The sequence below is a fragment of the Asterias amurensis genome, chromosome 22 (assembly GCF_032118995.1).
Source record: "Asterias amurensis chromosome 22, ASM3211899v1".
Lineage (NCBI taxonomy): Eukaryota > Metazoa > Echinodermata > Asteroidea > Forcipulatida > Asteriidae > Asterias > Asterias amurensis.
In genome coordinates this window covers 9,529,911-9,545,552 of record NC_092669.1, presented here as the reverse complement: position 1 = coordinate 9,545,552, position 15,642 = coordinate 9,529,911, and the positions used below count along the sequence as shown (strand labels likewise).

At 39.6% G+C, this 15,642-nt stretch overlaps 1 protein-coding gene across 3 annotated transcripts; it reads left to right on the top strand.

Annotated features, from left to right (window-relative positions):
* Window positions 1-45: 45 nt before the first annotated feature.
* On the top strand, window positions 46-14,471 carry LOC139953982 (2-hydroxy-6-oxononadienedioate/2-hydroxy-6-oxononatrienedioate hydrolase 2-like). 3 transcript variants are annotated; one of them, XR_011788032.1, is made up of 9 exons: window positions 46-168; window positions 560-679; window positions 1,277-1,418; window positions 3,215-3,317; window positions 3,732-3,857; window positions 9,181-9,370; window positions 10,779-10,956; window positions 12,424-12,611; window positions 13,094-14,471. XR_011788032.1 is itself a non-coding variant. In XM_071953603.1 (8 exons), the coding sequence occupies exons 2-8, from the start codon at window positions 572-574 to the stop codon at window positions 12,543-12,545; spliced, it is 969 nt and encodes a 322-aa protein (XP_071809704.1). In that variant the 5' UTR covers window positions 46-168; window positions 560-571; the 3' UTR covers window positions 12,546-13,082. The 3 variants fall into 3 exon arrangements, 1 of the variants encoding a protein (XP_071809704.1); XR_011788033.1 differs by having other exon boundaries at window positions 13,017-14,471; XM_071953603.1 differs by lacking the exon at window positions 13,094-14,471 and having other exon boundaries at window positions 12,424-13,082.
* Window positions 14,472-15,642: the final 1,171 nt, after the last annotated feature.

The window sequence follows — 15,642 nt, the reverse complement described above, 5'->3', positions numbered from 1 at the left end:
AATTTAGTAATGAGTGTAATTAGTTTTAGATCAACACTTGAGGGCGCTCGCCAAGTAAGCACACATTTTCAAGGCGAGTTGAAAACGTCAAAAAGTCGACGATTATAATTAAGAGAAAGTATTTCTTTCCGTTCGTTTTACATCGTTCACAAACTGTATAATAATAAGGTAAGCATTTGTTCAGAAAAATCAGAGGCTGACAAGGAAACATTTCCGTATCCTGCCACCACTTTTTCATTCGTTAAACTTAAATGAAAACAAATAGTAAAATTTATTTAAAATTAAATTTCTATACGTTTATCGACCCTCACATGTTTTCGGTCCCCAACTTTGATTCCCGTTTATCGCGAAATTGTGCAAGCTGCACCAGTGACAGAAGCTATGCAGTTTACTCACGGTCTGCATTTTCATCAGGCTTAATCATGCTGAGAATAAAGTTTCCTGTCGTTGGTTATGCTCAAACATTTATAAAATGATTGACTTTTGAAGTTTTGGTACTAATCACACCCCTTTGTAACACCGCCTTGTAACACCCCTTTGTGTTTATTTTCGGTTTCAGATTGTGAGGGACATGGGTGATTCAAACAATGAGAATAAAAGAGATGGCGTCACCAAAAAGCCTGCCTACAACTTTACAACCCACACTGAGGAAGTACAAGCACTGGGAACTAGATTTAAGGTACAGCTTAGCCTTTTGTCAAGACTTTCCTAGCTTGGACAGCTTAGTAGAGCCGCGGTCCCAAGCTACTGGAACGGGAGACCACACGCGAGTTGCGAAGCCAAAATGGCCTTTTCCAACTTGTTTTGCGGTTTTGTTGATGAACAGATTCATAGAGTACGAAACCTGCATTAATGTATGCTGACCTGCTGACCCCCGTACCAAAAGTCGAGATTTAAAGAAACATATACATGAAAGAAACCGCAAACAAGTTGGAAAAGGCCCTTGTGGCTTCGCCACGTGCTTGTGTGGTCTCCCTTTCGGGTCGCTTGGGACCGCGGCTCTCAGAGCTGTCCAAGCCACGAAGGCCTTGACCAAAGGCTAAGTACAGCTACGAAACAGGGCTTGACTTGTTGGGGAAAAAATCCACAAGACTTAGGACTTTTGGAAAAAAAAGGTTAATTGGACAAAAAAGCCTACAAATATTGTACTGTTTTAATTTCAAAGAGCTCTCTTGTTTGCATAAGGATTAGAATTCTTCAATACTCAATACTGAGCAAACCACTTTTGCTTCTCACCACCCAGGGGTAAATGGGTACATGTTTTTATTCTGAATAGGTAGTTTACGCAGACGAAGGTGACAAGAGTGGGCCGGTTATCCTATGTATACATGGTGCACCAGCCACTCATAAATCCTACAGGCATCTCGTACATGGTCTTACTTCACACGGATACAGGGTCATTTTACCAAACTTGCCAGGTATGACATTGTTATTGACAACGCCTAAAGCTCAGTTCATACTGCGAATGCGAATGTGATACAAATTTTGACAGACACACACGACTGTTTTCGCAACAAATGTTTCACAAGAGTTGAACAGAAGTAAACTGTTGCGAATTATTCGTTGCGAATTTGTGATGTCAAAATTTGTATCTCATTGTCAATCGCAGGAAGTATGAACCAGGTTTAAAGGCAGTGGACACTATTGGTAATTGACAAAGACTAGCCTTCAACGTTGGTGTATCTCAACATATGCATAAAATAACAAACCTGTGAAAATTTGAGCTCAATCGGTCATCAAAGTTGCGCGATAATAATGAAAGAAGAAAACACCCTTGTCACACGAATTTGTGTTCTAAACTTGAGGTCTCGAAATCAAATTCGTGGAAAATTACTTCTTTCTCCAAAACTATGGCACTTCAGAGGGAGCTGTTTCTCACAATGTTTTATACCACTAACCTCTCCCCATCACCCAGAAAGGTTTTATGCTAATAATTATTTTGAGTAATTACCAACAGTGTCCACTGCCTTTAACCCTTACAGAACCAAATCCCTCTGGCTATTGACCCCCTTGCATATAAAGAGGAACCCTTTTCTGCACAATGTGCACCTACCATGTCCACCATTTTGGGAGTCAATTCCAAACTAATTTGGCAGTTGGGTTGGTGTAGTCTTTCCTCGCCTTCAACCTTCGGGCCCCTGGTTCGAGTCCCACCGGGGCACTCTGTTGCTTATGCGTTGACGCCCACAAAGCTACATTATGAGAATTTGAAACATTGCCTATGGTAGTGTAAGGAGCAGGGCCCAATTTCATGGCTCTGCTGACTGCTGAATTCTGCGCTTATGATCACGATTGTCGCTTACGTACAAGTGCCGAATTTCTGCGCTAGCCTTGTAAGTGAAGAACGTGGAGTGCGCCGCTAACCTGTGAATTCCGCTTGGCGTAAGCACAGAATTCCCTGCTTCCGTAAGCGCCGATTATGTGCTTACGGTAAGCAGAGCCATGAAATTGGGCCCAGGTGTTTAGACCATTGTGTAGATTCAATTTATTGTAATAACACAGGATTCATGTTGGACATGTTTGGTAGATACTTGTGCTATATAAGACTTTGATATTAATATTTATGATATTTATGTAATGTGTGTTAATCATTGTGTGCATGAAGGAACGGTTTTAGCTCTTCCTTTGTCAGGTTTGTCCAGCAATTTTGTTTTAGCTTTGGCGCAAAAAGCAACTTGTGCTGGCATCACTTTCAACTTTTCCAACCAAGACCAATTGCTGACAATATCTTTTGAATTGGGTTTGTATGGAGTCAATGGGAGACTTATGTGGGACATTTAGGTGGCAGCCATAGAAATAGAACCCGGAGAACGCTGAGCTCGGCTACCCTCTGTCGTCTGTGGACGCGGCGTATCGATACCGCGTGTAAACGCGTATTGCAAAGTTATCATTGCGTGAGACGCGTGTATGGCAAAATGGCAAGATGTCAGCGCACTTAGACCGTTTCTAGTGTGTTCATTGGTCAATGATGATGTCATTGTATGGCAAAATCGTATGGCAAAATATTTTGCCATACACGCGTAACAAAAATGGCGTTTGTGCGTCCATAAAAATGGTCTCACAATGAAACCGCACGCACAATGAGACACTCAGCGTTCTCCGGGTTCTATTTCTATGGTGGCAGCAGACTCACCAAGTAAATCCATTGTTCTCAGGAAATGTGTGGTCGACTTAAACTTCATGAGTTTCTTTGCTTGTGATGTCCCGCACGTAGGTATGGGGTTAACAGAATTGGACCCTGATGGTGTCTATAATCACACTACTGAGCACAAAGCTGTAGTCATCAAGGAACTTCTGTCAAAACTAGGCGTCAAAAGGTAAATCCCTCTCCTATGGTTTTGTTATTGCTGTTAACTTTATAGTTAATATTTTTTGAATCACATCAAAGTGTGACATTGCCTCTTCATCATGTATACTGGTACCAATTTTCACTGGTCTGTTGTGTTCACAAATTAGATTTGGTAGGATTTGAAACTTTGCATGGTGGAAATACGATATAGAAAGGTTTGCGGTAACACCATGTAATGACTTTCTCTAAATGGGTTGGGGTGGTTTTGAAAAGAACCGTTGGTTTAAACTTGGCGTTTTGGTCAGTATGCTCTGAACGTCTTCTGGAGAAATTTGATTTGCTTTGATTTTATGAAACTTTAAAGAATTTGGACTACTACTTTAGTTCAGAATGGGTCATTGCACTTTTAATGTCTTTCAATATTTCATCTATTTGTTAACAGTGTTGCCATGGTGGCAGGTCATTCCATGGGAGGTCATGTGACTTGTCAGCTAGCTGCTGACCCAGCACAAGAGTGCAGTATTAAGTCGATATGTCTGTTATCATCTGCTGGTGCGAGGCCTCACAAGTAAGGAAACTTCTCAACCTTCTTAAAGGCTACCTTCCTTCCTCAAGGTTTAAACTGGTGGGGAAAATCCACAAGACTTCAGGGCTTGAAGCTTGACAGTTTTACTGGACCAAAATTTATGTCAAAGACCAATCATGTTAAATTTGCCTTGGGGATAAAGAAAATTTATTTTGTTTTTTACCCATATACACCAATGTGTGTTAGCACTGTATACTCAGTACTTACCCGAGTTCTGTGAAAAAAATAACCTAGGCATATTACTCGGGTGGGATTGGAGCCACGACCTTTGCAATTCTAGTGCAGTGTCATACCTTATCGTTTGCGGTACCCACTGCTAAAAATAGGATTCAAACTGCCTCTACAGTCACTGCGCACCGTGCGGAAAAGTCCTTTATTTCATTTGCGGCGTATGCAAGACAGTCGCAGTTTTGCATATATAATGAGCTTGGAGGGCACATTTTCAAAAAATCATATCGTGAAAACCCAGCCATGTAAAAATACAACAACGTGACAGTATGAATGAGGAATGCTTAATTGTAATGACAAAAACCATAGGTGAATTTTTAATTGTTCAGAAATAAGGAATTTTGGACTATAAAAATGATCATCGTTGTACAAAAATAACGGTCTCCGAAAAAGTCCCTTTTGTAGCATTTAACGAAATCGTGCAGACAAACCTTAATCATGTGTGTTCAGGTACATTATTCATCTACTCAACCGCTACTGTCGTTGTTTCTGACTCCACTCGAAACAGTCGGGGGCACCCTAAGTATCCGTCGCCGTCAGAGCGAACTTTCTCGGTAAGAAAATCCGCCATTACTCAATGGTATAATGTGAGCCCGAACGTGATTGGTCAGAATGTGCATCAAGCGTGCCAACTGACTAATCAGCTTCTACGTAACAAAACGCAAGGCACCTTTGGTTTGGCATGATTCCTTGCTCATGTCATGCAATCACGGGGGCTTGTTTTGACAACAAAGGGGTGCCCGACTATTATTCGTTAGTATGGCGTTTGGCCGGGTTTAGCTTCAGTTATTATCTGATCTGTATCTTTACGTCTACGAAACCAAAACTGGCATAAACGCAACGGATAATTGCTATTCAGTGCCAAAATATGATGGCCTTCCAACCCAATGCTATGAATCCAAGTATATTTGAGTTTTAAAAAGAAATCCTTCTTTGTATTATATTGATTAAAATAAAATTAAAAAGGGTTCAAAACTCATTTGTTGTTTTCTTTTAACCAATGAAATGTTCAATTCCTGACCCTGGCCTTCTCCCTATTTATTAACTGTGAAATCTCAACTAAAAGCTGGAAAGTTTGGTCAGCTTCAAATTAAATATATTCAATATACAACACACAATAATAAACCAGATGACAAATCTTTTAACTTTGTCAATTTTACAAAACATTTATTTTAAAGTCCCTTTCAGCTGCTTACATAAAATAACGACGACATTTTGATGCGTTTCTGCACACACGACAAGTTGAAAAAACTTTAGTGACCACAGCAAAATACAAATTAAAAATTACTTGGGAAAGTACCTTGGTATATTAATATAAATTAAATAGAAATATCAGTTTTGTTCAGTTTACAAAAATATCTTGTGAGGGAGTCTCCTAGTGAAATTTATTACTCGACTAGTCGGGCCTCGGAGTCGCAACTTTTAAACTAGTTTTCGATGCCCAAGATGCCTTACGGCATATTGTTTGGCACAGGAGCAATGTATTAAAGTTAACGCTGAATGGATTGAAAAATTGTGTAACTGGTGAAAAACAATCAGATTGTGTTCCGTAAAGTAAATTAAGACCCTTTTCAAAACCGCGGCTGCGGCATTGGATTCGGCTTCAGGCTCTGTCATGTCCGACACCCCACGGGGCATAAGCAAAGCATGCGCAATTGTTAAAACTACCACGGGGCCAAGCTAGCCTGAGCCGAATCTTAAGTCAAAGCCGTGGTCTCGCAAAGGGCCTTTCGCTGGTGTGAATGGTCGCAAGCGATACAATAGCACTCTGCACTTATGACATCACTTTTGCTTGAAAGACCCCGGTGTCAGACAAACATTCCACTAATTTAGCAATCACGCCAAACGTGCCATATGGCACGTGTATGTAGTAGTAGTTACGCGAGTAAACATAGTGGACAAGTGTGTGTGCATATGTTGTTAGTAAAATTTTGTACGCTTGTCTGAGATCCATGTACTAAACTTGGTTTTAGCATTTAGTGCGGAGTGCTATTGGTTCACAAGCAGGTACTACATTGTAGTTACGACTATGCAGTGGCACGATAACCGAGTAGTTGAAAAATGTTTGCAACTCGACTAAGCAATCAACAGTCCCGACTTCAACAGTAGTCGCCCTATGTAGTCGTCCAGGCTCGGGTCTCCCCGTCACTTTAAACCGTGGAAAATTTTCAGAGAGCTGGGACTGTAAAAGGAACACAAAGAAAGCAAATAGAGTTAAAAACATGCCCAAGAAGACCAAAATGTTTCAGAAACACTTTACACTGAGCAGAAAACTGACATGGACTACAGTTAGTACCAATAAATTGCAATCCCCCAGTGAAATATTTTTGCTGTGTGAAATTAAAGTTAGACATGTTTGAATTCCCTTTTTGATTAAGAGTTAACCGAGACTCGAATCAATAGGATTTAACCCAGTATGAACTAGCAAAAGGTATTGACCACCTGATCAAATTGAAACTCAATCAATAAGTATTGTATTATTTATTTTCTCAACAATGTGTCCACAAATATTGAATATACTTTCAGGTAATTAAACAAATATTATTTTTTGAATAATAATATACATGTAAAATAGAACTTAGATTCGAATCATAGAAATAGAAGACCTACTCTAAGCATAGAGTAAGGGTCTGTCCTTACTCTATGCTCTAAGTCTTACTCTACACATTTAATACAGAGTCTCAACCACCACGAAGAAAACCCATAACAATTCCATATTTCAATCCTGCATCAAACTGCCATGTTTTGTTATTATTGATGGAAATAGTGTTTGATATTATTCTTTTTTTTTTCTCATGAGAAATATATTTCTTCATGATTTTTTTTCACAACGATCGTCATCAAACAATCATGATAAAAAAAGAACGCTGTACGAACAGTACACAAACCAAAGCCTTTTCTTACATGATGACGTCACGTAAGCTAAAACGAAGCGGCACAAACAATGATTTTTGCACATTTTTGGCACTGAAAAAAAAATATCAATGGCAAAACCTGCAGAAGTGTATGTGGTACCAAACGAAAGAACTATCCTTTGTCTATCAGAATATGGACTCTGTTTGTCTCAATCGTGCTCGAAACAGTCGGGGGCACCCTAAGTGTAAAGCCTATCAACAAAAAGTGTAAAACTTCAACCACATTTCAGACGAAGATTCACATGTGTTTGGTCTCGAAAATCCGGTAAAAATGGATTTGTTTTACGAGGAAAATGTTCAAGAAACTTACCACTCCATGCTTGACCCCACACTGCCCTCTTGCTGGGACCTGTAGCCAATTTTGCACATCGTCTCCGAGTTCTCGCGCTGTCACGCGAAATCTCGAAGGGTCCGAGTGCGCCGCGCGACTGCAAATGAAACCTGGAAAATATGCTAATTATCTCGCACTCTGCGCACGGACTGCTAGCTACCGGGCAACCTCGGTAGTCTAGTTGGTAAGACACTGCTCTAGAATTGCAAAGGTCGTGGGTTCGAATTCCACCCGAGTAATATGCCTGTGATTGTTTCACAGGACTGGGGTAAGTACCCAGTATACAGTGCGCAACCCACATCGGTGTATATGGGTAAAAAAACAAATTTAATACCAGTCATAATCAAATTGAGTTGAACAAGCACTTGGAGAAGACATATCTTGCGATACTTTGATATTAAACAAAATTGAAAGATATTTATCAGATTCATATTCAATTTTGTTTTAACAAAAGATATTTCACATTGAGGCGAGGTAGCTTATTGTTATTCAGTTGGCAAACACACGATTTTTCGTGGCCAAGTCATCAGGGTGTGGGTTCACAACCTGGTCATGACACTTGTGTCCTTGAGCAATTGACCATAGTTGCTTCTCTTCACCCAGAAGTAAATAGGTACCTGTAAGGGCAGAAACTGTTCTTGTGATTTGTTTAGCTAAGTGGGCTACCTTGGCAGCACTCTTCAGGGAGATAATTTGGATTAAAGGCAGTGGACACTATTGGTAATTACTCAAAATAATTATTAGCATAAAATCTTTCTTGGTGTTGAGTAACGGGGAGAGGTTGATGGTAACAAACATTGTGAGAAACGGCTCCCTCTGAAGTGCCATAGTTTTCGAGAAAGAAGTGATTTTCCACGAATTTGATTTCGAGACCTCAGATTTAGAACTTGAGGTCTCGAAATCAAACATCTAATTAAACGCACACAACTTCGTGTGACAAGGGTGTTTTTTTCTTTCATTAATATCTGGCAACTTCGATGACCGATTGAGCTCAAATTTTCACAGGTTTTTTATTTTATGCATATGTTGAGATACACCAACTGTGGAGGCTAGTCTTTGACAATTACCAATAGTGTCCACTGCCTTTAAACAAATAAATTTAATGGCCTAGTGACTGGGGTAATAATGTTCAAGCACCGTGAGCATCAAAATTTGGAGATACTGGCTCTGAGTCCCAGTTTTGACTCTTGTCTTCTTGAGCCCGACATTTAACCATTATTGCTCCTTTTAAGGCTGGGTAGGTCCCATGTGTTGTGTACAGAAAAGAACCTAGTCACTTCTAATTAAGGGAATGGGTTTGCCTAGCAGCTGATTTCATGGAATGCCATTTTTGCCTGGTTTTCTGCTATTTTGGCTCAGCAGAAATTTGTTGTATTTCAAACAGCTCTATGAAATAAGGCCCTAGTTTCTGGTTGAAACTTAGAGGCATGGTCACTGTTGGTAATTACCTCAAAACACTTGTTAGCATAAATGTACTTGGTTATGAGCAATGGAGAGCTGTTGATAGTATAAAACATTGTGAGAAACGGTTCCCTCTGAAGTAACGTAGTTTTTGTGAAAGAAGTAATTTCTCAGTAAAATTATTTAATTGACTTTGTGATCTTATGCGTGAGGTCTCGAAATCAAGCATCTGAAAGCACACAATTTTGTGCAACAAGGGTGTTTTTTCCTCCATTATTATCTCGCAACTTCGATGACCAATATAGTTCAAGTTTTCACAGGTTTGTTACTTTGTGCATATGTTGAGATACACCAAGTGAGAAGACTAGACTTTGACAATTACCAAAGGTGTCCAGTGTCTTTAATATAGATCTTGTCTGTTTCATTTCAGGCTGTTCAGTCCTTATTGGCTTTTTTATATTCTGGGTGTAGTGCTATACTTTGGCATCCAGATTCCCCTTATTGGTCCAGCAATGAGGAGATTGGCGTCCGGCATTGTGTCTTCGGCAGGTCTTAGAGGGTTGACACGAGATTCAGAAGTATTCTCTTTCTATGAAGGTTCCCAGCTTAACTTCAAAGAGGTAGAGAAGTTATTCTTATTTTTAAAGGCAGTGGACACTATTGGTAATTACTCAAAATATTTATTAGCATAAAACCTTACTTGGTAACGAGCAATGGAGAGTTGTTGATAGTATATAACATAGTGAGAATCAGCTCCCTCTGAAGTAACAGAGTTTTTGAGAAAGAAGTAATTTTCCTCAGAATTAGAATTTGAAATCAAGCATCAGAAAGCACACAACTTCGTGTGACAAGGGTGCTTTTTCTTTCATTGTTATTTTGGAACTTCGATGACCAATTGAGCTCAAATTTTCACAGGTTTGTTATTTTATGCACATGTTAAGATACACCAAGTGAAAAGACTGGTCGTTAACAATTCCCAGTAGTGTCCAGTGTCCATAATAGATGTTAGATTTGCATTGATGATAAAGAATACTAATTTTGGTTTTACCCATATACACCGATGAGTGTAAGCACTGTACATACTGTGAAAAACATCACAGGCTTATGACTTGGGGGGTGGGATTCGAACCCACGACCTTTGGAATTCTAGAGTTGTATCATACCAACTAGAACACTGAGAACACATGTTAGCTAGAGGCAGTTCGAATCCTATGTTTTATTAGCTGTGGGCACTGCAATGATTTAATATGTTAAATTTGGATCGGGATTAAGAATATTCATTTTTGGTTTTACTGACCTGCTGTTTTGACCCTCAACCTAGGTTTTTTTGGTTGGTATTTAGTGTAAAACAGATAATTCTATCTTCTTTGTTTTGTAAACAACGAGGGAAACTGACTGGGTTAAAGCTTATTCCAATCTTTGGATGGACAAAGAAAAAATATACTATATAGGGATTTGAACCTGTCGCTCCTGAATGAATGTGCCAGCGCTCCACACATTAAAACAAAATCGCAAACGAAGATATTGAAAAATTAGTGAGAACCGCCATTATTAGTGTTAGATAGCTCATGTAGTGTGCTGGTTCAATAACCAGGGGTTAAGCCCGGTTCATACTTCCTGCGAATGCGAATGCGATAAGAATGTTGACAACACATATTTGCAGCAGTTGAACTGTGCTCAACTTTTCTGAAACATTCGCTGCGAAAACAGGGTTGTGACGACAAGTTCACCAAGTCTGAACCGGGATTTAGCATGCTTCAATTCTAGCTCTTAGCTAGTTAACTTTCCTTTCTTCAATTACTTCTAAACATTACATTGAAAACCATTTACAAGATGCACACAAGTCAACAGTTTGTGAATTTTGTTTGTGGATGACATTTGTACACTACTCTAACTACTTTACTTGTGTCGTGCCATTGCTGAATCATTTGCTAGGGGCATAGTGTAACAGAGTGGTGTGTTCCCCACAAACTCCCCACAAACTCTCTTGTAATTTGACAACTCCGTCTGTATTTGTTCCATCTACAGTTTATTTCCAATGTGTCCAGACTAGCAGAGATTAACCTACCTGCAATCTGCATTTATAGTCAGAATGACAACTTTGTCGAGCGACCTGTCTTGGAAGATACCATTCAAAGGCTAGGGATGAATCTCAGTGACACCCTCCATTACGATAAAGAAGGCATCAAAATGGAAAAGTCCAAAGGTATATTTTTCTTATAAAATCTTGAGCAACCGAAGCGACAAGATGTGTGTGTGGAGTCCAGCCTTGGCTTGTCACTTTCTTTAGAGAGGTTGCCTTACTATAAAGTTGTTTGCCAAAATACAACATCCTTTTTGTCTGGCAACTCACACCTGTTATCTCCATGTAATTTTTTTTCCAACCGGTACGGGTAGACTCAATTGGATCGTGCACAAACCAATAGGGCTTCTGACAAGTTCCGTCTTGTGAACACACTGGAAATAATTTATGGGGATCCCGTTCTTTCCAGGTAGTTGCAGGGAAGGTGTGGAACGGTCTACCACATTCCATCAAAGCCATCCAGACAATAGACACTTTCAAATCAACCCTGAAGACCCATCTTTTTCAAAAACATTTCAGTAACATTCACTAGACATTGGAATTTGTAATTGTTCTTGTTCTTTGCACTGCTGGAGAACAACCAAGGGGGAATATTTTTATTGGAGCGAGCGCCATGAGCACTTTTTTTGTAGATACCGGCGCTATAGAAGATGTTATTATTATGATGGTTATGTGTTAAAAGAAGTGAGGCTGGTCCTTTATTGCATTCCCATGCAATGTTTTAAACGGCCAAGCCAAAATTGTTTGATTTCCATATATTCACATTTTTCTGTAAATATTTAATTCATGTCATTTTAAAAAGCTGACTTAGCTATTGTGGGGTGTCATGGCCGGATTGAGTGAGGGCTTTTGCAGCTGATTAATACCGGCAGGGTTGAAGCCATGTGATAATAGAGGCGAGGTCCTTTATTGCATGCTTATGACCCTGCATGTTTTAAACAGCTGTTTCAGACCAAGCCAACATTGTTTGACTCCCATTTATTCACATTTTTTGTTAAAAGCACAATATTGGTGGAAAGTCTGTAAAATGCTTTAGTAAATTTTCAATTTACGCCATTTCAAAAAGATGACTTGCCTATTGTGGAATGTCACTGATGTCTGAATTTTTGCGATGGAACTTTTTCAAAAACTTACATGCGACAACTGTTATCATCTTAGAAGTGGATTTACAAATCTACTGCCTTACACTGATGGAGTTTTTGCAGCACACTGCGAACTACATCGTTTATGGAAAGTAACCAATTTTGCACTAAGACTGGCCTTAGACCTGGGCCCAATTTCATAGAGCTGCTAAGCACAACAATTTGCTGAGCATAAAATTTCTTTCTTGATAAAAAAACAGGATTACCAACCAAATATCCATTTGTTGCATATTGCTTGTTTACTGGTGTTCAGCTGTTATTTGCTTATCCTGAAAATCACGTGGAAATGTGGTTGGTAATCCTGTTTTTATCAAGGAAGAAATTTCATGCTAAGCAAATTGTTGTGTTTATAGCAGCTCTATGAAATTGGGCCCTGGTATTTGTGCGTCTTTTCTTTTTCATTTCAAACCACTCTTATTATAATGATAATTATTTTTTTCCTCAATAGATGGGGCAACCAAGAGATCGGTACTGTTTGAAAAAGGAACACATATGGTGCACTACGTTTACCCCGACGAGGTCGTCAAAGAAATGGTATCTTTCCTACAAACAGTGGTACAACCCAAGTAATCCTACAAGCACTATGCTTGTTGGGAATGATCCATTGTCCAATAGAGGGGAGTTTGTCATACAAGGGTGAGTTTCCGATCCCAATTGGAATTTTTCGCCGTCCTGCTGTTGAAATGTTGCCTATTTTGGATCTTCTACAGGTACATTTTGTCTGTACAATGTGTGGGTCCCATTTGTCTTTCAGCTTAAAAAATGGACCATGTTTGAAGTAATTTATTCTTCACAATTTAAATCGTACGAAAGCGTTTAATTTAGGTGTAATACCTAATGTGTAATGTGTGTAACTTGGTTGTAGACCACATTTAATATAAAATGATTTCATAACACGATGTCATTTATAGTACAAATTTTTTGTATCAATATTACGTGCAATATTTTTATCCACTAAGTGTACAAGTGCGAACAAAACGGGGTGTGGTGGCCGAGCGGATAAGAGGACCGAATTCAAGCTCTGGTTATTCTGTTCAACAGAGTGTGGGTGCGAATCCCGGTCGTGACACTTGTGACCCTGACAAGACACTTCACTATAATTGCTTCTCTCCACCCAGGGGTAAATGGGCACCTGTGAGGGCAGAGATGGTTCTTGTGATGGATTAGCTTTGATGCGCTACATATTTGGTGGCACAGGCTGTATACTACCCAGGGAGTTGAGATGGTTTAAGGAATGATTTAAAGCCCAGTGACCAGGGGTCACTGCATGACGGACCTGAGCGCTAGCAGCCACTATTATTATTATTATTATTATATCTAGCTCTTTTGTGTGCTTTTAAATGCAACTAGACACAAAGACTATGTTGCGTACATATATTTTATATTATAGAGAGAGAGATAGAGAGATGCTGTACAGTTGCATTTGTGTACTTAAAAGTGAGTCTCAAAGTGAGGACCAAATTCATGATAAGTTTGATGATGTGCCTTTTTCTCTGATTTTTGAAAGAAGAGAGGAAAAGTGAAGACAAGAAACCCACACAATTAATTCAAATATCTGCTCTGCTCAAAAGATGACTACAGAAAAGCTAGATAGCATCCATTTTATAGCCAATAATAACTGGGGCCCTTGAGCGGCCCCCAGACCTCACGCTTGGTAGCCTTTACAATGCACACTCACGTGCTCACCTACCAAAAATATACTGGGTGCATTCGTTTAGCTTCCCTGGGTCAACCCCGATGTGGCGTATTTTATTTTTTTCCAGGACGAACGTGGGAACACAATTACCTAACGTTCGTCCTCGGAACCAGGAAAAAACCACAGACACGTCACCACGTGAGCCTTCTCGTGGTGACGTCAGTGCACCTCGGGCCAGCCCCTAGAGCCCCACTTGTGGATCGGGTCAACATCGGGGTAGACCCAGGGAAGCTAAACGAACGAACGCACCCACTATACTAAAGCCATTGAGGATGAAAGATATTTTTCTTTTGGAGTAAAACAGACAGAATTAGGGAGAGAAAGTAAAATTATTCTCGTTATTGTGTTCAAATGATAAGATGGAGAGGCTCAGAAATGCACAAGAAGTTATCACCAACTTCAAAACCTTGCAAGACATTTGACTGGCGGTTTCATACGCTGGTACATGCCGAATGTTACGTGTATTTACTTGATTTTCGGGGTTGAACAAAGAATTGACTAGAGTGGGATTCGAACCAACGACCTCCGGATTAACGTGCCGGCGCTCTACCAACTGAGCTATCTAGCCCTATATTGGTGTATTTACTTGATCAGAACATCTTAATCAGGCTTTGATAATTGGTAAAGTTGTTGCACAAGACTTATCTCAAATTGGTAATGCATGGACATTGGAAAATCATCCTCCTTCTCGCCCCACTTTTCAAACTTGAATCATGTCATTGCTTAAGATGTTAAAGGAACACATTGCCTTGGATCGGTCAAGTGGGTCTTTGAAAAGCATTTGTAACCGTTTTTTATAAAATTGATATGGTTAGAAAGATGTTGTAAAAGTAGAATACAGTGATGTACACAAATATGCCTCGAAATTACTTTGTTTTCTTTTTACCTCGTCGACTAACACGGTCGGCCATTTATGTGAGTCAAATTCTTGACTCCCATAAATGGCCGACTGTGTTAGTTCGCAACGTTAAATTAAAACCGTGCAATTTTGAGTGAAACTTGTGTGGATCATTGTATTCTACTTTTACAACATCTTTCTACCCATATGCATTTCCTAACAAACGGTTTCAAACGCTTTTTATAGACCAACTTGTCCGATCCAAGGCAACGTGTTCCTTTAAGATGAAGTCCTGCTATGGTTTCATTTATCTGTAAGGCTTATCATAGTTCACCTGCTCCGAAATGTTCGGTGGAAGAAAATAAAAATAAATATTTGAAACAGCCTTGTGTTATTTGTTGGGTATTGTTTTGGGAGAGGCGTTAACGCCATAGTTTGGTTCGGCCCCATGGCCCCAACGGCTCAATCAAAACCAAAGGGATTGGCTGATGAGCTTGTACTAGTTTTGTTTGGTTAGACTTTGTTCCAAGTCTGTGATCGTGGTTTTTAGTTGTCTCATATAGCTGAAACATTATTGGCTGAAACAGCGCCCTCTTGTTGATAAACCTCTGTCATTAGCCTATGATCAACGAGTTAGAGCAGGTGATAGCAAATCTGCTAGGGAATTCTGCGTGGCTGATGCAGAGAAATAACCATCGTTGACAGTAGTTCTAGGTTGGCCTGAACTCTCGTCTCGTTGATTATGGTTGGACTGTTTTTTTTTACTACTTGTGGACCAGCCTACAGGGCGTGGTCACCTCGATGGTTATCAATAGGCCCATTTCAAAAGCACGGTGCAGAGCAGACATCAGAATAAATAATGACCGTTTTAACGGACTTATTATTTCAACAGTCACACAGACGTGTTTCTACCAACATTTTTCAACAAAGTCACTTATATGTCACTTAAAACGTAAATGTATTTTTTTAAACAAAGATTTTCATAAATTTTGAGGTTTCTTCCAGCATCTTCTTATGTAATTTGAGTAGGGCATAAAGACTTGTTTGAGCATTTCAGATTTGATTATCAAGCGAATGCAGAAGTTTATGGTTTACATCTTATACACGTGACGCCATTTGAGTTGGGCATAAAG